This window comes from Phaenicophaeus curvirostris, chromosome Z (assembly GCF_032191515.1).
Source record: "Phaenicophaeus curvirostris isolate KB17595 chromosome Z, BPBGC_Pcur_1.0, whole genome shotgun sequence".
In the NCBI taxonomy this organism is placed as follows: domain Eukaryota; kingdom Metazoa; phylum Chordata; class Aves; order Cuculiformes; family Cuculidae; genus Phaenicophaeus; species Phaenicophaeus curvirostris.
In genome coordinates this window covers 53,448,549-53,472,858 of record NC_091431.1, presented here as the reverse complement: position 1 = coordinate 53,472,858, position 24,310 = coordinate 53,448,549, and the positions used below count along the sequence as shown (strand labels likewise).

Sequence of the window (24,310 nt, the reverse complement as noted above, 5' to 3'; positions counted from 1 at the left end):
AAAAAAATAGAGATTGTGCCCACAACTCTTATTTAAGAAATTCATAACATCAGCTATGGTCACCTTCAAAATAGTTCCTTTCTGGGATGACACACAGCTGCATATGGTGCTGCCAATGTTCAGAGCAGTTCCACAGATAATTTTCTGAAAGGCTATTGAGGATCTCAATGCTTTCACATCACCTACTAACAAGAAATGGATTTCATTGCCTCTTCCCAAAGATCTGCTTGGTCCTCAGAAATCACTAGGAGCCAGATCTGGTGAGTAGGGTGGATGCTCAAGCACAGCGAGGTTATTATTGGCTAAAAACTGCTTCACAGACAGTGTTGTGGGCTGGCATGTTGTCTTGATATTAACTTGCTGCTCACTCTTGCACGCTGACCTTTTCTGACTAAGGGTTAGACAACATCTATCTGTATTCGAACACATGTCCACTTGTACCAAGTGAAGCAATGAAGTTATGCCCTGTCCCTCTGTGACCGGTTAGAACATGTTCTGTAACCATCTTCTTTTTTCCCTCCCTTGGTTCCCACTCTTGGTTCCCTCTCTATAGCAATTTTTTTTTTTTTTTTTTTTTACATTGGACCTCATACTGACCTACCATATAGTCAAGTCAGGCATTTGTGTATCACCTTTAGATCATGCAGGGCTGAGCACTTGCCTTGTTATATGGTTTGGCAGGTAGGGAAGTGTATTTAACAAATTGTTCATTAGTATTATTGCATTTCCAGCCATTACCATTACTGCTATATTCTCATTACAGGGTAGATATTTGTGTGTGAGCCTTAAACTATCATGCCTAGGCCCACATTAAGCCATAATGGGAAGGAACTGTGTATAACCTGCAAAATTGCCTGTTTTGGTACATTTTGGGCTGATGTCTTCGTCTCTGCCAGCCTCATAGTAACAAGAGTCAACTACTAGTAATTTAGTTTATCAAGATCTTTTTGTAAAAGAACAAAAAGGTTTGAAATGTCTTTTTTTTTTATAAAGATCTGTCTTAAAGGTAGTCTTAAGACTTTCTCTTGGAGAATTAATTATTGGAAATACAGACTGCAACTTATGCAGGGATTCTCTATTTTTACAAAAAATAAAATTGAATTCTGCTTTTAATTGAATTTTGTTGTAGTTAAGGTGCAGTAGCACCTGTTTTGTATTACTTTCTCAGGAGGGAAATCGAAATAAGAAAGTTAATGCAATATGGATGTTTACCAAGAAGCGGTCTTTCCCTCATATGTAAGATATAGTTCTAACAAGTACTTCTAATAAGTTGTAATGGGAAGCATAATCTTGCACTTTGAGTGGAGTGGTTTGCTTTTGTTAGGCAGATGCACCCTTTGTTGCTAGAAAATTAAGATTTGTGTTCCTTTCCCTCAATATAAAAAAATCTTTGTGGTTTTCGAAAAACAGATGATCTGAGTTGATAGAATTTGTGGGTTTAGTCATCTGTGAGAGGGGAAATTATACACATAATATATGTTGTTAATTTATTGCTATTTAAAAATAATGCTTTCTCTTAAAAAAAGGCCTACACAGTTTCTGTGAGGATTATTTAGAGCTGTGATTAAATTCTTAAAAGATTTTTGTATATCTAGTGTATACTTATAATTAAAAAAGGGAATTAACTGGGTTTTCTTTGACTCAGTATAAGAAGTGTGTATGACAGCTGTAATAAGACATGACTTAAAGTTACAATAGAGGAATCACTGATGTTGGTTTTGCCTTTCACTGTTTTCTTTTTTAAAAAATGGCTTCCTTTTACAGCCTGAAGTACTTGAACAACTGAGTGGGTTAAAGGAATTTTGGATGGATGGAAATAGACTAACACTTATTCCAGGGGTAAGCTGTTTCTCTATGTTAAGCATTAATATTTTAATTTACAGTGGATTTTGCTTTTTCAGCTATCATATATGTTAAAGTTGCTATGCAATTTTCATATTAACTTAAAATCTAAAGGCTAAATGCCGCTTAATAGCATAATTAGTTTACTTAGAAATTGTCACTGATCATGAGAGCTGTCTATACACATTTTCTTTCATTGAAAGTTATATACCTCTCATCTGAAAACTGTGTTCTGACTCAGGAAAGGGATACAATGTTGCTGGATCAAATTTAGGGTTGACTGGCCCTTCCAAAAAATGGATTATTTTGTGTTAGACAGCAAGCAGGAATTTCATAGAATAGTTTGGGTTGGGAGGGACCTTAAGGATCATCCAGTTCTACCCCCGCCTGCCATCAGCAGGGACATGTCCCACTAGATCAGGCTTCCAAGGCCCCATCCAGCCTGGAAGCCCCATCCAACCTGAATTTACAGGATAAATCTGTTGTGTGAATTTTTACTCTTCATTTTATACTTGTTAAGGTGCCATGTATTCAAGGAGCAGAGGCAGTTCCTATGAAAATGTTCTGTTGTCTTTGTCTGGGTTCCTGATATCTCTCAGAAATACATGGGCACAGACTCTCCTATTACTGCAGTACTTGTGAGCCTATGCTTATCTAGTAAACTAGTAAATGACTATATGAAATTTTGGAAACAGGTGGTCTGTTTTCAGACTTGAAATCCCTCACAGCCTGCTAACATGAGGCTTACTTGATTGATTAGTAGTCTTCTCTGCTGTCTTTCCTCACCTCAGCTAATTCTTCCTTGGAGAGCTGAGTGGATGTATCAGATATTTCTGCTTTACAGTAAAACTGTATTTGTGAAAGTGACTGCATCTTCCCTTTGAAGATTTCTAATGAGTAGCGTGCACAGATCTTCAAGTTTATTCTTGGTACGCATGAAAATGCTTGTTTTTTCAGTTTAGTACATTTAGGGATTCATTGTTTTTCTTGAGGTTAAGTAGGATACAGTTTTACACGAAAGGCAAAAATAAGCATTAAAAGACTTTACTGGAGCTTAATGATCTCCTTACATTTATTGTCTCTGTCTGAAGTCTGTTCTGAAGTTTGGTACCTATTTGTGGTAACTGATCAAATGAATTAGCAGAATTACTGTGATGTGTCTGTGTGTGTGTAAAAACATCAATTGTGTATACTTGCATGAATTGTTTAATTATAAAGCTTGGATATTTTGCATAAAGTCTTATTTCAGCACTATAAATAGGTTTTCTCTGTTCTTCTGGCTTTATGCATGGGAGACAGTGTATCAAATCTGCTGGATTTTTTTTGGTTTGAGCTTGCACATAATAGAATGCATTATTTTCTCTTGCTTTTAGTTCATAGGCACTTTGAAACAACTAACCTACTTGGATGTTTCTAAAAACAACATTGAAGTAGTTGAAGAAGGTATTTCAGGTTGTGAAAGCCTCCAAGACCTGCTGTTATCCAGTAATGCACTTCAGCAACTGCCAGAGTCTATTGGTTTGTATTTTCAGTTAATTCATGTTATTAAAAGCTTACAGATCAGACACAGAACGCTTGAAAATATACAAATGGCATTTAAGATCAGTTGCAATTAATCAGAAGTGCCATTTTTTAGTGAAATTGTAATGTGTAATTGAATAATAAAATTCATAGTTCTTGACTTGATTCGGTTTCTAAATAAATATTTTTTTTACTCTGCTCTCAACCATGGTTGGCACATGGTAAGCTGGCAAGTTAGTTCTGTAAGCTTGCCTGCTTATTTTAAGTGTACAGCACTATAGGCATGCCAGGGTATACAGAAGATGTGGTTGATGGCCCATCATTTTTTTTTTTCTTTAGCTTAAAATTAAAACTAAACTCAACAAACTCAAACCTCCTTTTTTGATTTACTTGTTCATTTTATTACAGGTTCCCTGAAGAAAGTGACAACACTTAAAATCGATGAAAATCAATTAATTTATTTGCCAGACTCCATAGGAGGGTAGGTATTTCACCTGATAAACTTGTATCGCCTTTCTTCATACTTTTCTGTAACAGTGGCTACTCTTCTGAGTATTTTTACACCTACTTGATTTAATTTTTTCTACACGTTAATGTCTTAAAATTGAAAGCAAGTAGTTTGCAGCATGTATATTCTTTATTATTTAATATCAAAGACATATGTTCCTCACTAATTAATACAGTCACCGATGTATAGAAGAGAAATTGAATGTGACAGAAAACAAGATGTTTGAAAGGGCAGGCGGCTGCCCAAAGTTCTTCTTTTGGTGGTAACATAGCTGTGGCTGCGCTAAATATTGCAGATGATTGAAACACTATCAAAAAGCTTGTAAAAAGGGAATCTGAACACATTATCTTTTTTTATACTATAAGGAGAATTATCACCTGTTCATCAGAAAGCTTTTTAATATGTAATTTGGTGTTTGGCAATTTAATTTAAAACTTGCAAGTTATGGAAAAAATAACTGGTTGTGAATTAACATTCTACAAATGAAGGGTATTTGTTCCAATTATTTTCTCCCACTATAATTAATGTAGGTTATCTTTACAAATTTACAAAATACTTCTTCACTGCCAGATTGTTAGGTTACATGTCTCTAACTCCTCGAATTCTTTTCGTGTTCAGAAACCACACTCAGCTCTTGTTTGGCTGTGATCTGTTCCCTTCTGAATTTTGCACTAGCGTGTTTTCTTGTAGTACACAAATGTTTGATATTGCTGACCACTCTGTTTTCAGTGAATGCTTTCTTATGAGAACCATGTAAAGTAGATTTAAAAAAACCTAAACAACATCCCACCACCACCCTAAACATTTACCAACAAACAACAGTAAAAAACCCCCAAAACATATTTTAGGAAATCAGTAAATAATTTTTCTTACATTTTAATTCCCTTGGATTTCACTGTTTTATTTGGAATTGAATTTCAGATTTGCAATTAAGAGTGGCACTAACTTCATTTAAACTTGAAGTGTGTGATTAATGTTGTATGCATTAATGTGTATGGAGGAATAATTTTTCTTTTTTATGGCAGGTTACTATCGGTAGAAGAATTGGACTGTAGTTTCAATGAGATTGAAGCATTGCCTTCTTCTATTGGGCAGCTCACTAACATACGGACATTTGCTGCAGATCATAACTTTTTAACACAGCTGCCATCAGAGGTATATATTTAATTACAGAACTGTAAAATTAACATTTTCATGTGTTTTAAACTGTATAGTCTGTACAACATAGGGATAACAGATTAATAATTCTTGGGTAGGTTTTCTTCATGCATGCTTTTAAAGGAGGATTGTATACAAATACACAAGTTTTCAAATAATGAAATTCTGATTTTGTAAACAAGAAGTAGAAATTTGTGGCTAGTGTATTGAAACTAAAAGAAAGCTTAATATGTAAGAACAATACTTTGCAGGCAAAAATAGCTGTAATTGTTTTAAAGCTGTAAAAAGTTGTGTAATTACAGTCATGAAGATTAATTCATTCTTTGGATTTTTTTCAGATTGGAAACTGGAAGCATGCAACAGTGTTGTTTCTGCATTCTAATAAGCTTGAATTTCTCCCTGAAGAAATGGGTGATATGCAGAAATTAAAAGTCATTAATCTGAGTGACAATAGGTTTGTGAATGCATTCATTCAAGTAGAAGTTGTATAAGAACAAAAAATAGTGTAGAGATATTGTTACGAATGTACTATGCTATCTTTTGTTGTCTTGGGCACAGCTTAGAAGCTGACTGAGACTTGTGTGTTTCATGTATTATTGTTACATCCTGGGTCTTGCAGTTCCATTGTATTAAGCTATTTGTAATTTAATGACTTGGCACGTGACACATGCATTGAAGCACAACTTCGACATGTTCCTTATTGTTAGCAAATGATTTTCTGGGGAATTATTTTGGTTATTTTCATAAAACTTTTGATTTTACTTAAAAGTTAATAACTTCCTGTATTGCATCTGGAAAACAAAACAGTATCACATTATAGTGTGAAACACTTGTGCTTGCTGGGGAAGGGGTTAAAGACAGTTGTGTTTTGCGTACAGTTGGTCATTAAAAACTGACAAAACATTTCTAGGAATTACTGGTTTGTGGAATTGAAAGATACTGGAAGAAATAAGTCTAACTGACCTCTCTCTCTTGTTCTGCCAATCAAGCTTTTCAGTACTCTGTCTATAGCTTGATTTATCCATTGATGCCAGAACTTCCATTACCCACAGCAGCGTCTTTCCCACACGTATCTTGGAAAAAACCCAACAATTTTCAGAAGTAGCACTGCTTTCTTAATTGGCACACATATATATCAAAAGATAGAATGCTGAGGATTCAGATAAATTAATTCACATTAATTGTCTTCAAAATTGTGTTCAAGTCACTGAACTGGGTTAAGTTGAAGTTCTGTTGTCACTTTTTTTCAAGACATTTGCTGAACTGGGAAGTAGTGTGGGGGTTTTTGTTTGCTTCCTGTTTTTTTTAATTCCAGCAATAGCATAGCTTTAAGTCTAAACCAAATGCTCTTGCCTGTGAGTAGTTACTAATTTAATTATATCTGTAAATGCCCTTTGCAAACATTTTTACAGGCTAATGCAGGATTGTTTCCTAACAGTCTTAACAGTATTGATAAGTGTACTTATATAAATTCTTGTTGTAATTTACAGACTGAAGAATTTGCCATTTACATTTACAAAACTGCAGCAGCTCACTGCTATGTGGCTATCGGACAATCAGGTGAACTTTTTAAAAATTAAAAATAGAGTGTTGACTTTATTCCTGTTGGAATTTAGATGTACAGAGAGCCATCTTAAATAATGAGAGCTGACATTCTGTATGTACATCAACACTTTCTTGGCATTAGTGTGTCAGTATTCCTGAAATAACACTAACCCTGTCTGTCTTTGGAGACTTTAATACTTCTGGTGAAGTTCTGTGAAATGCAATTTAACAGATGTTGGATTTTTTTGTTTTTGTTTAACATAATTGAGGCTTGTTTACACAGGAGAATTAGTGCTTCATAAGCTAGTACTTGAATGTGTAGCATGCTGTTGCTGTGCAGCTATACCACTGGGGAAACTCGATGTGTGTTTTTTTGAGCTAGATTTCTTGTCACACCTTTGAATGATGTCATTGTCCAAGTTTCAAGATGTTAAGCAGTAACTTATGCCTTTATGGCTTGTATTTTTTTGTTGTGTATTGAAGCCCTATCTACTATGCTGATTTCTTGAATGGCGTTAAGGTGTACAGGGCTGCCAGAAATCTACTGGCCTCATACATTGCATAGTGAAAGCACTTTCACTGCTACAGTGATCTCAAGAATCTCCTGCCCCTTTTTTTTGTAAGACGTGGGAAATATTCAATCTAGTATCAATATGAAAAGCTTGAGTACAAAATTTTTTAGATGATTGTCTGTGGCTTTAGTGGCCAAATATATGTGTGTATTCCAAATCAGCCTACTTTGGGGTAGTAATAAGTCCTAGCAATAAACTGGGTTATTTTTTGAATATCCAGTATTTGCTTTTGTCTTAAAGCTGTTACCGTGTTACATTTCTCAGCCAGAGCCAGTTGTCAGTCAAATACAGATACGTTAATAACTTCATTTTGTGAAAAACATTCAGAGGAGAAATGATTTAATATTATACACGGTGGAGTAGTCTTCAAGGTAATGGGACTGGCATGCTCTGTGATATGTAGATCAAATTTACTTTTTGTATGTATTCTCATAACTTATCCTTCTTTCATTTGCTTCCTAGTCTAAACCACTTATCCCTCTTCAAAAAGAAGCTGACCCTGAGACACAGAAAACAGTGCTTACTAATTACATGTTCCCCCAGCAACCAAGGACGGAGGATGGTAAGAATTTCTGAAATACCCTGTTGGAATGCTCATTTCTGAAAATAATAATGGGAAGAATGTCCAGCTAGTATGATTTTCACTAGGTAATACTCAAATACAAGTTTTCTTCAGACTTTTAAGTGATGACAAGTTAGATCTGAAGAATGAGAACAGTAAATAAATGTGATGTAACCATTGGTAAATTGGTGAAACTGTTTCAGTGAGTGAGGTGGGATGATGGGACTGGTGGGATCACATTCTGCAATGATTATCACTTCCCAGTGTGACACCCTATTTCATTCTGGATGAGTTTAATGGTTTGAGGTGAAATCCTCCTTAGCAAGTGTCTGCTTCAAACGGACTGTTTTGATAGGCAAGGTGTTTCCTACATTACTTAGTGCACATTTTTGATGAAGTGCATAGCATTCTGTGTTCTATTTTAAAATTTTTAAAAATTCTTAAACATAGTTCCAGGTTGGAAGGGTCTTCAAGGATCATCCTGTCCAACATTTTTAGGTGATAAGTAGTTTAAATGAGGTAGCCCAAGAACCCTGTTCAACTGAGCCTTAAAAGTGTCCAGTGTAGAGGAGTCTACCAGTCCCCTGGGGAGATTATTCCAATGTTTAACTGTTCTCATGGTGGAAAATGTTCTTCCAGAATCCAGTTGGAATCTCCCCAGGATCAACTTACACCTATTACCCCATGTCTTTTATGTGTGACTTCTTGTAAAAAGGGAGTTTCCATCCTCTTGGTAGACACCCTTCATGTACTGGTACATGGCAATAAGCCATGTCCTCTCAAGTCTGAACAGACCTAATTCTCACAGCCTTATTTCACATGGTAGTTGTTGTGGTCCTCTCATCATCTTAGTGGCCCTCCTCTGGACTCTATCCAGCTTGTCCACATCTTTTTTGTATAGTGGGGACTAAAACTGGACACAAATCAGTCCAGATAAATTACTGAAATATTTAGAATAATTTCAAATGTGCTAAAATTTTAAGTTTGCCTAGTAAACACAGAGTAGCAAGTATTACAGTGCACTTGCTGAGCCCTGTAATTAAGTATTTTTCTATGTTGGGTATAGAAATAGTTAATATGAACAGTCTTGGCACTGCTAGTGAAGGACGTATATTTGCACACATCGTGGTGGCAGATTGATTAGTCTCTTTGGCATGCTAAAGTAAAAATGGCTGATGTATCAGGAAGCGTGGAGATGTGCTTGAACAAGAGACTTTTTCTCTTGTAAAATTAAGCAACAAATACTTGTGAAGTCTCTGTTATTTGTCTAACTTCTGCAAAACCATATGTTTACCTTGTTTTACATGCTTTATTGTTTTTTCAGGATTAATAATAATGCTGGGTTTTGTCACCAGATCAGGTGAATCATGTTATGTGCTTAATGAGACCACCTCACCAGAATCAAGCTATATAAGTGTATATAAATACAATTTACATTTGTACATATGCAAATGTATATATATATATTTTTATATATATATGAATAAAAGTACTTCGCAGCAGAGTTCTGGAAATTTTCAAGCATGAGTGTTAAGACTAGCATACAGCTGTTTATTAATGTTTTTACTTTACAGATGGGTATTTTGCTGTTATGCAAATACAGCCAAGTTCATAAAGCAGTGGCAGTGCAGTCTTCAGCTAATAGTGTTGCTAGTTTCTTATCTTTTAAGTATGCATTCAAAAGGGCACTAATCCCTGCCATACAAAAGAAAGAATAAGAAGATTTTTGGTTTGCTTAATGTATCCTATTCTTATGAAAGGTTTTGGTTTGGTTTTTATTTTTAGTTATGTTCATATCTGACAATGAGAGTTTCAATCCATCTCTGTGGGAGGAACAGCGAAAACAGCGTGCTCAGGTGGCATTTGAGTGTGATGAAGACAAAGATGAGAGAGAGGCACCACCTCGGGTTAGTATTGAATTTACTTTTGAATACTTGAATAAGAACGAGGATGCTTCCTTTCCTCTTATCCCCACTCCCAAATCCCATCCTTTTCCTTACTGTAGCTGTGGATTTAGCTCTGCTGAAGGAATCAAGTCTTTGGTTATTAGTTATGAGTATCTAACAGGATGAAACACTGTGTTTGGGGAGACTAGGTGTTGGGGATTGTTTTGTCCAGAGTGTTTAAGATGGAGCACAAGGGAAAAAACTCTCAGTTGACACAAGGCAGTGCAGGTCATAATCAGGAGACTAACTGACTGGTGGTGCAGTGAAGGAGGGTGAGGGAATAATGATTGATCCTGATTTCTCTTATTACAGTTGTAATAATTCTTCTTGCTTGCAGTCAGTGGGTATGTTAGTGGTATGAAGGGGAAGCGATTCATAATCTTGCTGAGTTTTATGAACTTAACTCTGCATTAATGCAGATAGACTCGAACAGCAAAGTGGAAGAGATCCTAGATTGTTGATTTTGTCCTAATTAATTGTCTGTTTTAAAGCTGATGTTTTAATTATGGTATTTAATTAGATGTATAATATCATTGCTTTTTGCAATACAGGAAGGCAACCTGAAGAGATATCCAACTCCATATCCTGATGAACTGAAGAATATGGTCAAAACAGTCCAGACAATTGTACATAGGCTGAAAGATGAAGAATCTGCTGAAGATATTGCCAAGGACGCAAAACGAGAAGGCCAGACAGTTACTGTAAAAGATGTGGGGGTAAAGGTTAGAGATAATTTTCTCTTCTGACTTTGCAAGAACCTCCAAAGATAGAGTGTCATTGGTTCCTTTTAGTTCTATTTTTCATCCCCCCTATTGCTTTAGCAAGAAAAATAGATTAAAAAAACTCTTCACTGTCTAAAGAAGTCTATAGGACTCTGGTTGCAGTGGCAATTTTCCTTGGACTCTTAAGAACAAGCAGAGTGACTTGTTTCTCAGGCAAAAGCAAACTGTGGATGTTTTAGGGAGATGGCTTTTTCAGTTTCTGGAGGATGACATCCTTGTCATCCTCCAATTCTCTTTTATGTGCTAGGCTTCACAATGTAATTCAGGATAGTATCTAAGGATCTTACTGCTTTCCCTCATAACTGAAGTTTTTGCGTGATAAGATGGAAAGGCAGTTGTAGTGAGTTGGCACTGGACTCTCCAATGTGGCAGGATCGGGCGATAGGACTACTGTTTGCTAACATGTCTCATTATATATTTTCTTGGCCTTTTTTTTTTCCTCAATTAACTGGAAATTAATGGTACAAATTGACCACAGTAGGGAGGAGGGTCAAACTGATTGAGAAAGGGTAGGAAGTGTATCACAGTAATCAGCGGAGATTTCTCTGCATTTCATACTTTAAAAGCTCAGGCTTCCTGTTCTATAATTTTCCAAAATACATAATGTTGACTCTAAATATCATATGTTGCTGAAACCATTCAGGATGTTTTTTCTGCTAATATTTTAATCCTGTAGACTTCAGAAATTGCTTCAATAAAGAACAAAGCAGATGAGAGAAAGCAGTATTCAGCAGGAAGCTCTGTGCAGAAGCTTACTGAACCAGAAGCTGAGCACAGCACCACAAATTCACAGATGACTGCACTTGTTAAAACCTTGCAGAACACGAAAACAAATGTTAACCATGAAGATACGCTTGAGGTATGGCATTACAATGAACGTTGTAGCAGTCAAAAAATTGTGCTAGTGTTGTATGGAATTTATTTTTCTGGGAGATGTGAACTTACGTTGACAATAGCATAAAATTGCCATTCATAAGTGCTGTAAGGACACAGCTTTGCAATGCAATATTTTTCTCACTTCTGGTTGTATGCAATAAAAGTTGAAAGAGCTAAAAAAAGCTCATAATGACAGGTGGGTGTATTTAAAGAAAAGTAGAGCACACTTGATTAGAATTTGACTTAATTATCAGTCTCTGAAAAGACCCAGACAGAATTTTTCGTGTTTTGCTTGATTGTCAGTTCTCATTAAATAATCGATTTTAACTGCAACTTAAGTGACAAAATGCTTGATTAGTGGGAGCAATCAGAAACTTGTGTATCTAAGTGACTGTGCACATTAATTTTAAATGAAAAATGAAAGATGGGCTTGAAAGTATGTATTCAATTGCATTAATTGGTCAGCGAATGTGAATATGACTTGGATTGTGTTTATCTTTTATGAAGAGTCAGATTTTTAAACATATTTTTATGTCTTTGACAAACACCGTGTATTTCTTTATTTAGAATGTTTCAGAATTATGGTAAATTTTGTAACTTGTCACTTAATTAACTACCAGTCACAACCTGTAAAATGCTTTTTTCATAGCTTCACAAGCAGAGTATTTTTGCCCCTGTGGGTAAGCAGTGGTACATGCATATATAACAGTTTTGCTGAGGAGACTTCATGACAAGCAGCTATGGCTGTTGCTGGCTATTTCCCCAACAGCATGTTCCCACATCAACATACTTTCTGCAAATATTGGTTTTGATAGTTTTCTTTAGTTTAAAAACATAATTTCAGAAAATCATATTACTTGTCTAACAATAGTGACAGCAATTCTTTGTAGCTGCCTGAATGCCAGTAAGTAGATGAGGCAGCAGTGTGTAGTCCATCAGGGATAATGCATTGTTTACTTCCATGTAATACCCTGCTGGTAACTGTTGCAGTTGAATCCAAATATCTAAACTTTGCATGCATATAAGTGTTTCATTTCAGCATTGATTACATTTCTTGTGTGTCATATCCAAGAGGAAAGACAGTGTGGTAGAGGCAATGAAGAGCTTATCTGTTCAGTTGCAGAGAAAAACAGATGGATTTTTTTTTAAAAAAAACCTTATTTTTAATTAACGTTATCATAGTCTGTTTGCTGCATCTCATTCAGGTTTGTCCTCCCTGTGGTCCAAAGAATAGGGCACTGGAAAGATCTTCCAGTGGGTTCCACACACAAAATCTTCTGAAACTTGTAAGAACAAGTGAACATTGTCAGACTACTTTTGCAATCTGCAACGTGGATTTTGAAGTATTTGTAAAAAGGAACGTGTTTACTAGAAAGAAATTTACACTTTAGGGAAAGGGTTTGTTTTTTTTTTCTTTCAAAATACTACTGGAAACAATTGTTTTTTGCAGGTGATAGGAGTATAGTTCTGGTATTAGGATGCTAAATCAGTCACATGGGTCTTTTGCAGCAGCTTTGTCAGCTGATCTCATAAGTGCACTGAGCTCCATCTCATGGTTAGGAGCTAGTGATTTCTAGCTTAAATGTATTAATCATTCCTTAATTATTCTAACATTGTTCTTGAAGTGAAATTAATTTTCCTTTTGGAATTTGACCCCAGTGTAAATTTAAAAATGTAAACCCAAGCTACACTTGCTCTTTTTTTGCTAGACTAGGCAAGCCAAGCTCTTTCAGTCTTTTTTTATAGCATAGCTCCATCCCTAAAGTTGTCAGGGTCGCACTACTGTATAGCTGTTTGAGTTTGAGCTCTTTTCTGCATAACCAGTGCCCAGCGAGTCAGTCCAGGGTATTCGTTGGTTCAGTGATAACTTGAACTCAACTGGAGGTTCTCTCTAGTGGTGGAACAGAGGCTGCATCTGCTTGCTGTAAGGAGGTTTTTGCAGTTAAAGTTACCAGATTGAGTGTTGTTCCCATGGAGTTCATCAGTGGCAATGAGAATCTGCATGTGCTGCTTCATAGAGGTAATTCAATGGCAGTTATTTCTAAATTCAGTTGGCTTGCACTGCAAATGAGCTACTAAGTAGTTGTTATGCCCATGTTATGTTTCTTGGTTTTCCCTCTTTATTGTTCGGTGGGTGACAGTTTATATACCATTTACTTGACCTTAAAACATGTCTTTAAAAGGCACAGCATGAAACTGTTTATTCTTTAACAGGAGTCAGAAGAACTCTCCTCTGATGAAGAGATGAAAATGGCGGAAATGCGACCACCACTGATAGAAACCTCCATGAACCAGCCAAAAGTGGTAGCTCTTAGCAGTAACAAAAAAGGTTAGATACCATAAAAAGCATTAAAAATATTCTGTGATTCTGATAATTTCTCGACTCCAAATTGCTAGTTTTTCCAATTAAATTATGTAAGAGTAGATTTGTATGTTTTGAAAGGAAGATGATCAATTGTCTAGTTAAGCTATGAAAGCAGGAAGAAAATCTGCAGTATCTTCTACTTGAGTGTGTGGCAGAGAAAGCTGGGTTGATATCCTGATTTTCTTCATTCTTGTCACCAGTTTAAAAGCAGTGGGGGAATGGAGATGCGTGTGTTTGGAGAACAGTTATCTTGAACGTATTTTTTATATGCTTAAGAGGACTGTTGAATGTGGTATTTACGTTGGAAATATTCCATGTTCCCTCCCCTGGATTTGTGAAATATTCCTGCTGTAGGCAGCAGTAGCAGTTGTTTAAATTTCTTAGAGAAGCTATGTTCTCTTCTGAAGGCTTAAGAATAAACTTCTCTTGTGGCAACTCTTTCTCCAGAGTCACACTACTCTTTTGGTTTTCTTTTTCGTCTAACAGGAGACTTAGAACCATAGAATCATAGAATAACCAGGTTGGAAGAGACCCACCGGATCATCGAGTCCAACCATTCCTATCAAACACTAAACTAAACTAAACTTCAAGACATTGTTTTTGTTACCTGAGTTTTATATTCTGTGAAAGATAATTTCAGTCAGGAAAACCATTTCCTTGAGAGTAAGGAATGACATAAGATACAGAGAAAACAATTTAAAAGTTTTCCTTCATATGATATGTAGTCCATCACTTTCAAGGACTTTTCTGGCCATTAGATGTAAAAGGGTGAAATTTAGTAGGGGTGAAGGAAAATCGCATGGAGATATCAGGAAGACCCTGCTTCGGGTCATTTGCAGGTGAAAAGACTGATTTTTATCAATGCTGTCTTTGGGCTTTTATGCCTGACTAAAGTACTAAGTCAAAATTTTATTTTTTCTGGAGATAGACACTAGTTCAACAAAATGCTTTTAGCATCTGTAGCTGTGTCTTGAAGAAAAAAAATAAATGTATTTGCTAATTCACTTACATCAAAATCATGTCTGGCTTGAAGTCCCACAGGGAAATTATTTTTATATGGATGTAGTATGTGAGTTTGCAACATTACGCAGGAAGTAGCGTGCACAGTCCTAAGTGATCTGCAAAGCATAGGAATGCATTGGATCTCTTTCCTGATTTTTTTTTAGTTTTTTTTTTTTTGGTTTTTGGTTCTGTTTTACACTTGCGAAACTCTGCAGAGCTTATCCAGTGGTCCAGGTCTTTGCAGCATGCTCGGTATAATAAATATCTGTTTACCAATGTTATAATGTTAAAAATCTGTAACTATGTACACTTTGAAAATCCTGCATGTGCAGCAGTGTACTTCATGTAATCAAAAACTTTGACATAATTTCAAAACCAGAAATATGATCTGATAGATATTATTAGGGGGAAATATTACATAATGTATCACTAGCTTATGGCAAGGCAACCAGTTAAATTTCATTAATGGGTGAGGGCTGTTTGCATTGAGCTAAATATTTTAAAAACAGGAACTTTTGCCAACAGTCTTTTGTAAGTTTAAATGAAATTTGCAGAGTTACCAGTTTATATTTTAGTTTCCTGCATCAAGAATATTGAAGAACAAAATAATTTTTAAATAATGTAACATACACACATTAAATGGCTATTACACAGATATGTTTGTCTATAACTAAAGTGACAAATTTTTATTTCAGATGATTCAAAAGATGCTGATTCCTTGTCAGATGAAGCTACTCACAATAGCAATCAAAATAACAGCAACTGTTCCTCTCCTTCTCGAATGTCAGATTCTGTTTCCTTAAATACTGACAGTAGCCAAGATATTTCTCTCTGTTCTCCAGACAAAGAAACACATGCTGCTGTTCTATCCAAGATCAGGTTAGTAAGATACTGTAAACCACTAAACAAATACAGTAGAACAATGTTACTTAATATTTCATAGTATGTGTCCATTCCTTTAATTCATTAATTGATAATTATTCATAGTACAATATAACAATAATAATTTAATATAATATTCACATTACATATTTTTACATTTATATTATGTTTTATATACTCAATACAATAATCACAATAGCATTAATATATATTATATATTAATGTCATTAATTGATTAAATGATTTAAATTATAATATTTTAAAATAAAGTTAAATAATGGAATAGTTCTCTTATTAAAAAAAGGGCAGTAAAATTTAGAGGTTAATTTCAAATCCGAAATCTGCTTGTGTCTTTGTCTTTGCCTTGTTTTGTGTGCATGGTATGGATGTGTTGTATGTTAATGGTTATTTTTTATAAAACAGTTCTTAAAGGAATGTTTGTTGCTTTTGGAATTTCTTTAAAGAACCATCTTTTTTTCCAGGCGAGAAGATGAAAATTTGAATAATCTTTTGCAAAACGGAGGTGATTTGAGTATTACAGTAGAAGAAAAAATAAGTGTGCAAGAGAAAGTTACAAATTTGTCTGAATATGAATTAAGCATTGAAGAAAGATTAGGCTTGATAGGAAAAGGTGTTGATTTAAGCACTGCTACAGAGGAGTCTCACAAATTAGACCAAATAAACATGAATATTGATAAACTGGTTAGTGAAGAGGCAGGGCCAGTTCCTGTGGAAAGGTTGCAAACACAGGAAATAGTTTCAGTAAAGGGATTTTTGAATAACAACATGAAAGAAGAAGGTGAGCACTTGGAAAATGGAAATAAATATCCTATAAATAAAGTAAATGGACGTCCTGAGGAAGCAGTACAGTCTCCCAGCAAAGAAAAATTAACAAGAAGCACTACAGTTGATGGGGATTCTGCTGAGCTGTCTGTTTCAAGGAGCACTGAAGATTTGTCACCACAGAAAAGTGGTCCTGTGATGAAATCTCACAGCATCACCAGTATGGACACTGGTGGTCTGAAAGTCTGTGATATTGTCAATGAGAATGGATCTCAACAGCCAAACTCGGTTGTAAAATCAGCACCTGACAGCACAGATGGAAAAAACATAGTCCGAAGTAAATCTGCTACTGTTCTGTATGATCAGCCTTTGCAGGTTTTTCCTGGGTCGTCATCATCATCTGATTTAGTATCCTCTACAAAAACTGTGTTCAAGTTTGACTCGAATCACAATCCCGAAGGTTCTAGTGTAGTGAGAGGACCTGTGACAACTGGTGCACAGATGTTCTGTGCTCCCCAGTATAATATTCAGTACAGCAGCAGTGCAGCGGCAAAAGACACCTTGTGGCCTCAGAAACAAAACACCCAGGCAGAGCAAGGTAGCTTACCTCCTTCTCGTCTGCTTAGATCTGACAGTACAGAAACTAACAGCTATGTAAAGCATTCTGCCAATATGAATTTTTCCAATCATAACAATGTCCGAGCCAGTGCTGTGTATAACACTCATCAACGGATGGCTGGGAGACAAACAGATATGTGGGCTATTCTACCAAATGACAGGCTGCTCCCAGGAGCAACCAGACACACGCTTCAAAGGCAGAGCAGTGTATCTTCTGCAGCTTCTGTGAATATTGGGGATACTGGTCCGCCAAGGCGGACCCAATTTCCTGAAGGGGACTATTTAACGTACAGAGATTTACATTCAATGGGAAGAGCTCCACCAGTAATGCCTGGGCAACAGAGACCTCTTTCTGCCAGAACATATAGCACTGATGGTCCAAATGTACCCAGGCCACAGAGTGCTCGGCCATCAGTGAATGAAATACCAGAAAGAACTATGTCAGTTAGTGACTTCAATTACTCACGGACTAGTCCTTCAAAGAGATCAAACCCAAGAGTTAACTCTGAGCACTGCTTATTAGACCCTCCAGGAAAAAGTAAAGTTCCTCATGACTGGAGGGAACAGGTGCTGCGGCATATTGAGGCTAAAAAGCTAGAAAAGGTAAATATACAATTTTTTCTAATATATGAAACTTTTCTACTTGTCTGTTAGCTGGATATGGAATAAGTTAAATACACTGTGATTTTAATTGTTTTTAATTATCAGTGAAAATGTGCTTCTCATACTGCCTTAAAAAGGATAAATGTGCTTGTGATGGATACCTAAGAAACAGTCAAATAGTAAAGTGTACATTGACCTTTTCACCAAAGGAAAACAAGTCCCTGTTGTTTTTACATCATACTTGCCCACTTAGACTGATTACTTTAGAATACATTAAATAATGTCATGTTGACCTGTTGGACTGCAAGGTGAGCTCCTTTAGGGCAGGTAATTTTTATTGTACTATTATATTTATATTACACTAAAATACTCCCTTACAGTTCTTGATCTTTGTTCTGCTTTTTTCTTCCATGTTCTTTTGCAAGACAAAATCGGTAAAATCTGTTTGGTATTATAGGTCTACAGCTGCAGTTGCTGAAGAACGAAAAAAACATAGTTAGTCCATTGCCTTCAAACTAGTTGTCTTTTGATGATGGGAATCTAACAGATTGTTGAGTGAATATTTATTGCTGAGAGATGAGAACCCTTAAAAATATTGTTCATTTCAGGAAATCACAGGAGGTTTTGATATAGAGATGATGAACAGGATTCCTTATGTACTGTAAATGCTATCAAGAATTTCAAACTGATAAGTAGAGATGAACAATTATGTATCTTGAAAGAGTGAGTAGAGACCGGAAAAGTATAATCTATGCTGTCCAGCTACACCAGTTTAAAATATCTTCTCTAAATAATGGTTAGAACATCATTAGCCTGATCTTGTTTGCTTGGAGGGGAAGTGAGTAAAGCAGCCAAAATACATCTTGATTATGCCAGCTAGATGGATTTTCTTTTTTAATTTCTTTTGAAAGACCATAGTTTGGTTTGTGATTATCGTTCTAAATACTTCAAAATCTGTCATAGCTAAAGATATGTAATTGGAGATGGTTGTAAAAATTACTTTCAGCTATAGTTTTTTCTTTGGAAATCCAAGTATTTGGAGGGATGGGTTTGCTTTTGTTTGGTTTAAGTCACATAACTTTGGGTGATAAAAAGGGATGGAGCTTGTTTGTTTTTTAAAAATTCTGCAAAACAGCTGCCCCTGTTCTTCTGATGCAGTTTGAGTCATGACATAAATTTTTTTAAGTCTTCAGAGTTCTGTGCCATAGTGTGGGGACTCTCTTCCACAAGGTGGTTACATACCACACCATGTTCCAGCCCTAACAAAAGATGGATTCTCTGATCTTCTGTCAGATCTTAGATGAAACAACAGAGAAGAAAAACTCTCAGCAGGGGGATTAATGCAGAGGGTAACAGATTTTCAGTATACCGATGGTGCAGTTTGTTTATAGATTGTTCTTACTTTGTCTACATTTGACATGTTAGGAAGGATGTGTGATATAGCAGTGACGTCTGTTCAGGTGCTGTAGCAGTGTAGTCCCCTTTAGTGAAAGGAGATTGATTACCTGACTTGATTCCCTTTATATCTGCCCATACTCAACGTGAGTATCATGCCTCCTCAACATGAGCCGGCAATATGCACTCGCAGCCCATAAGACCAACCGTATCCTGGGCTGCATCAAAAGAAGCGTGGACAGCAGGTCGAGGGAAGTGATTCTGCCCCTCCATTCCTCTCTTGTGAGACCTCATCTGGGGTACTGTGTCCTGTTCTGGAATCCTCAACGTAAGAAGGATATGGAGCTGTTGGAACAGGTCCAGAGAAGGGTTACAAGGATGATCAGAGGGCTGGAGCACCTTCCATGCGAGGTCAGGCTGAGACAGTTGGGCTTGTTCAGCCTGAAGGAGAGAAGGCTCTGAGGAGAGCATATAGTGACCTTCCAGTACCTGAAAGGGGCTACAAGAAAGCTGGGGAGGGACTATTCATAAAGGTTTGTGGTGATAGGACGAGGTAGAACGGGTATAAACTGGAGAGGGGCAGATTTAGACTGGACATTAGGAAGAATTTCTTCACCGTGAGAGTGGCGAGACACTGGCACAGGTTGCCAAAGGAAACTGACTGCCCCATCTGTGGAGGTGTTCAAGGCCAGGTTGGATGGGACCTTGGGCAGCCTGATCCTGGTGGGAGGTGTCCCTGATTCTTAAGGTCCCATCCAACTCAAACTATTCTATGATTCTATGATAGTTTCTATCATGCTTTATATGTAAACTCTATTTTTTGTATTCTGCTAGAACAATATGGTATAGCTACTATTGAGATTGTAGCCATGCGTCCAGTTTAACAGGTCGTAGAAGTCTGTTTTGTATGTATATGATTGTTTTGTTGTCGTCTTGAATTGTTTTCAAGTAGCTTTTACTTAGCAATCTCAAAATTTATTTATGGGTTTAAAAGTGATTTGTCTACATTATATTCTCTGAGATATGACTTGAAAGGAAAAAATACGAACTGTGATAAGTGTAGATTTGATCCTATATGTCAGCTGGCAAATATGATAATGTGGAAATTCTAGGAATTTATTGGATTTTTCTTTGGTCTTTTAAAATAATGGTTTCGTTATTTCTGTTTGTAATTAAAAATTAGCTGGGTGGAGGGAGCTTAATCTATAAGGCAAATTTCTGAAATGTTTTGAAGTCTGAAAAAAAAGAAAGATCAGTCATTACAGAACTCATTTAAGGAACAAGTTCAATTACAGAGCTCATTTAAGAAATGTTTATTGGAAATTGCTTTGACAGAGCCTCCTGGATTTAAAATGGCGTTTCTTTTTTTTTAAAGCATCTGACAAAACACTCACAAAAACAGGTATAAAAAATGAAACCTTACGATGAATATTTAATTCATATCATCTTGCCTGTGGTTATACACAACGACATGGGTTAGAGTATTACTTCACTGTGACTCTTCTGAATCTGTAATTGCATTTAATCATGTCTAATATTTCTGTGCTGTGCTTATTAGGAAGAAAGGTGTAGTGGGGCTTTGGGGGGTTGGCTTTGTTGTGGGTTTGGGTTTTTTTCCTTTTTGAAGGTCCTGAAGTACTTATTTACTTTTTTTACAAAATATAGTGACTGGAAGGGGGGAGAGAGAGAGAGAGAGAGAGGGTTGTTAACCCACCTAAACAGAGTGTGCTTGTTGTACAAACTGGAGAAGCTAATTCTTTTTTTATTTATTAGCCATTTTGCCTGATGTAGGTTGTTTTGGAAAAAGACTTTTAAGAGTGTGCATGGCGGGGGGATACAGAATATTTTTAAGTCTGTTGTTCATTAACAGTGGATTCCAGCCAGGTAACCAGCATTTATAATCCCTTTGACAAGCTGCAAAGGGGCATATGCTGATCAACTAAAATGATACATCTGAATGAAGGAAAGTGAAAATAGTTCGTAAGACCATTTGTAAACAGAAATTTTGCCTATATTGAGGAGAAACAATTTGCTTACCTAATGCAAATCGTATTTTATTGTGGGTCAAAGAAAAAAGCTGATTTAAATGTCAACCTGCTCTCTAGTGGTTATATATTTAAGCTGCTGGAAAACAGGCAGTCAGTTCTGCCCCACTCCCAATGCTATACGTTTAGTGCAGGGGTGAGTTTTTAATTACAGTGATATTTTTCAGCTGATTTTCCTTTTTGAGTGTGACTTGCCAAATCTACTACCTCATATGTTACAGTAGTCACTGTGTTAGTCTTGTTGAAAGTTTACATTTAGGAATTTAAACTACAATACTGCCTGTGTAAAAACACTAGTGTCACACACATTTTAGTGCGTGGTAGAGTAATTTCTCATCTGTAAGTTACAATAATAAATATTTAGAACAGCTGTCTGCAAGTATGATATTTCTATGTGCTGTGAAGGCAGAAACAGTTACTGGGCCTGAATCTGTCCTTTCCTTTAATGTGTATATTTTCTTTTTTTTTGTTGTGTATCTCTTGGGAGTTTATCAGTTGTGTGTTTGCTTTCAATTCAATTTTCCTCTGGAATTAAGTCCTTTCTTTTTATCTACCTTTTACTATTTATCTAAAATAGCAGACTTTTCAGAGAAGAGGTCATAAGTCTCGGTTCCTGTTTTCTAATTCAGAAGTCAGAATTAGGTGGGTTTATTTTTAAAGTTACCAGTGTACAATGCCTTATTAAAATAAAGTCCGAGTGTTTCAGTATTGATATAGAGTTGCCATTTTAATCAACATTTGGAAGTTTTTCTGGCATTGATTTTTTATGCTACACGCAAGTGCAACTTGCAAAAATATTTTAATTGATATGGCCTCGGATATTATCCAAGTTAAATTTGCTTCTATATGTCAAGGAAAGTAGCTTCAGTGAGTCTGTGCAGACATAAAATTAAGTGCTCATGTGTTTATAAGATCATAACCTGAAGAATATTTTGACGCTGATAAATTACAGGAATGCTTTCCATTCAGTAGTTGTTATTTTCAAATTTTTACTTTAGTTTTATTTTTTTCTCCGCTTTGAATGGACTGCTGAACCATTTATGTGATATAATGGTATTTTGTGGAGCGCATGATGCTTCAAAAGGAACAAAATTCTTGTGCGGTTGGATTGTAAACAATAGAAGTTCTGGCCTTGCGAACATTTTAGGACAATAAAATTTAAATTAGATGCAGTGTTGCATTTGTAACTCTTCAACGGGAACTTTGTCACTTATTGAAGATACATTTTTTTTCTTTGTAGAGACCTTGTAGATGCCTTACTTTTGGTTTTAGGATTGAAAAGTAGTTTTGTAATGTTTAAGTTCTTCTTCTTTTGGATAAACTGTAGAATTCTGTTCAGATTTGAAGCAAAGTTTTTTTCCTGTTGTGTGCTTTTATTCCAAAAGACTGAAAGCTTTCATTTTAGACATTTCAAGTGTTCCAGAGTACCTTGAGCAAACCTTTTGTAAAGAATTTCACGTAGTCTTGAGGGGAATGAGAAGTGAAGAGATTTCTAGGCATTTAATATAGACTCAAGGGACAACTTGCATCCATCTTTAGCTGGCTGTTAATTCTAAGTACTGCTAAATAAATAAATAAATTGGAAGGCTAAAACTTAGGCTTAGCAGAGAAGTTACCAGTTAAGGCTGTCCCAAGATAAATAGAATTTGGAATATTGTTCCCTGCAGCTACTTGAATTTTATTAGGTCATGGATTGTTGTGACGGACTATAGCCAGTCTTAAAGTTACAGTAGTATTATCCAATAGAAATTCTCCTAGATAGATTGTATTATTTATTGTCTTGCACATAACTAAATGCATAAAGGCACTTCAATACACCAAAAGACACACTTTTGAAATCTTAAATTGTTAATTCTCTTGTAAGCTGCGAAGTGGAGAATACGTTCTGACTCTTAGCATTCAAAATGAATATAAGGAAACCTCAAAACCATGCTGCTAGTTGCCTGCTTCTAAACTGAATTCTGTAAGAGGCTGATCTTGGCTGCAAATCCTCATTTATATTTGGAATATTTTTTCACTTTGCACATAGCCATTTTTTCTTAATTTATTGTAGCTTTTAGTACATTTTCTTCCTGTGTGAATAACTTATTTCCAGTAAAATTAGTTTCCAAAAATACAGTGGAACACAGCATGGTTAGTGTATAGTAGTTTAGTGTAGCTGAAATGAGATTTCTCAAGCCTCAAATATTTGAATTATCATTTTGCAGTCTATTATGCCCTGAGAATGTGTAGAATATCAGATGGGGGATGGACTTGGTACTTTGAATTAACGTTAATGTTTAATCTGAAGTTTAGACAATACATTTATTCTGTATCTAATCTTTAATAAGTTGGAATAAAAATCAGGGACTTTAATGGCATCTACATATTCAAATTTCCAAAACTGTCTTCTCTGGTGCAGCAGTCTTCAGGAATCTCACTAGGAAAAGAACAACCTTCATCATGCTTATATTGAGAAGCAAAATTAAAGAGGAAAACTCCTCCAAATGCCTCAGTTTCTCTTTTCCCAGATTAAAGTAGGTAGAGAGTAATACTTCCTAGATTTGTCACTAGGAATTTCTTCTTGTATTAAACTAAAACTTTCTTAAAACTCCATGTAATTTTAAATAGTATTTATTCTGTACAGTTTGTACTTCTGAGTTCCTTCCAAATTAGTGTTGAGACGCTGTGCCCAATGTAGTGAAGGAGAAAAATGTCTTCTCATGAATTTCTTATGTTGATTGCACAATTACTTTTTGTACTTCAGAAAAAATCTCTATCAGGAAGGAGATTTTATAAACCCTTGAATAAAGCTATTCTCAGGCTGTGCAATCACCTTGAAGCTCTCTCAACTGAGTTGACTGAGATATTAATTCCTCATGGACAAGTTGCCTTCACAGACTTTAGGAAAACTCTGCCTCCTATTGTAGATCTATCTCAGATAGTAAATACAAATCTTGATTTAGATTGGCACTGCTTCCTGATCATCTGTTTGGGTCTTTCCAAGAGAATAGTGAATCTAGTGGATCTAGCGATCTTTATAGTAAGATGGTCTGCTAGAGACACTTTCAGAAGATAGTTTTCTAATTTCACCATGCATTCCTTCTAGTTTTGTCTGTCTTTTTGCCACTTACAGAAGATGGAGAAGTATGGTAGGCTCATGAGAGGAGCTTCCTCTAGGAGACTTCAGGGAGTTGGCTGTACAAGTTGGGGAAGAAGACCACCTGACTAATTAGAGAGGCTATTTTGAGGAGAGTTGAAGGGTGATACATTGAGGCACTGTGAAGCTAAGGAGAACTGGCTTTGGCATTTTCATCTGCATGTTT

General features: G+C 36.0%; 1 protein-coding gene across 4 annotated transcripts in view; it reads left to right on the top strand.

Annotated features, from left to right (window-relative positions):
• ERBIN (erbb2 interacting protein) overlaps nucleotides 1-24,310 on the top strand; it is a 117,786-nt gene that overhangs the window by 81,414 nt on the left and 12,062 nt on the right. For 3 of the 4 annotated variants that reach the window (XM_069879849.1, XM_069879848.1, XM_069879846.1), the window contains exons 9-21: nucleotides 1,765-1,839; nucleotides 3,216-3,360; nucleotides 3,772-3,844; nucleotides 4,897-5,026; nucleotides 5,368-5,483; nucleotides 6,520-6,589; nucleotides 7,609-7,708; nucleotides 9,494-9,615; nucleotides 10,206-10,376; nucleotides 11,113-11,295; nucleotides 13,527-13,641; nucleotides 15,375-15,558; nucleotides 16,044-17,565. In XM_069879849.1, the coding sequence (XP_069735950.1) occupies nucleotides 1,765-1,839; nucleotides 3,216-3,360; nucleotides 3,772-3,844; nucleotides 4,897-5,026; nucleotides 5,368-5,483; nucleotides 6,520-6,589; nucleotides 7,609-7,708; nucleotides 9,494-9,615; nucleotides 10,206-10,376; nucleotides 11,113-11,295; nucleotides 13,527-13,641; nucleotides 15,375-15,558; nucleotides 16,044-17,565 (3,006 nt within the window). The remainder of the gene's footprint in view (nucleotides 1-1,764; nucleotides 1,840-3,215; nucleotides 3,361-3,771; nucleotides 3,845-4,896; nucleotides 5,027-5,367; nucleotides 5,484-6,519; nucleotides 6,590-7,608; nucleotides 7,709-9,493; nucleotides 9,616-10,205; nucleotides 10,377-11,112; nucleotides 11,296-13,526; nucleotides 13,642-15,374; nucleotides 15,559-16,043; nucleotides 17,566-24,310) is intronic. The other variant, XM_069879847.1, reaches the window with a different exon arrangement.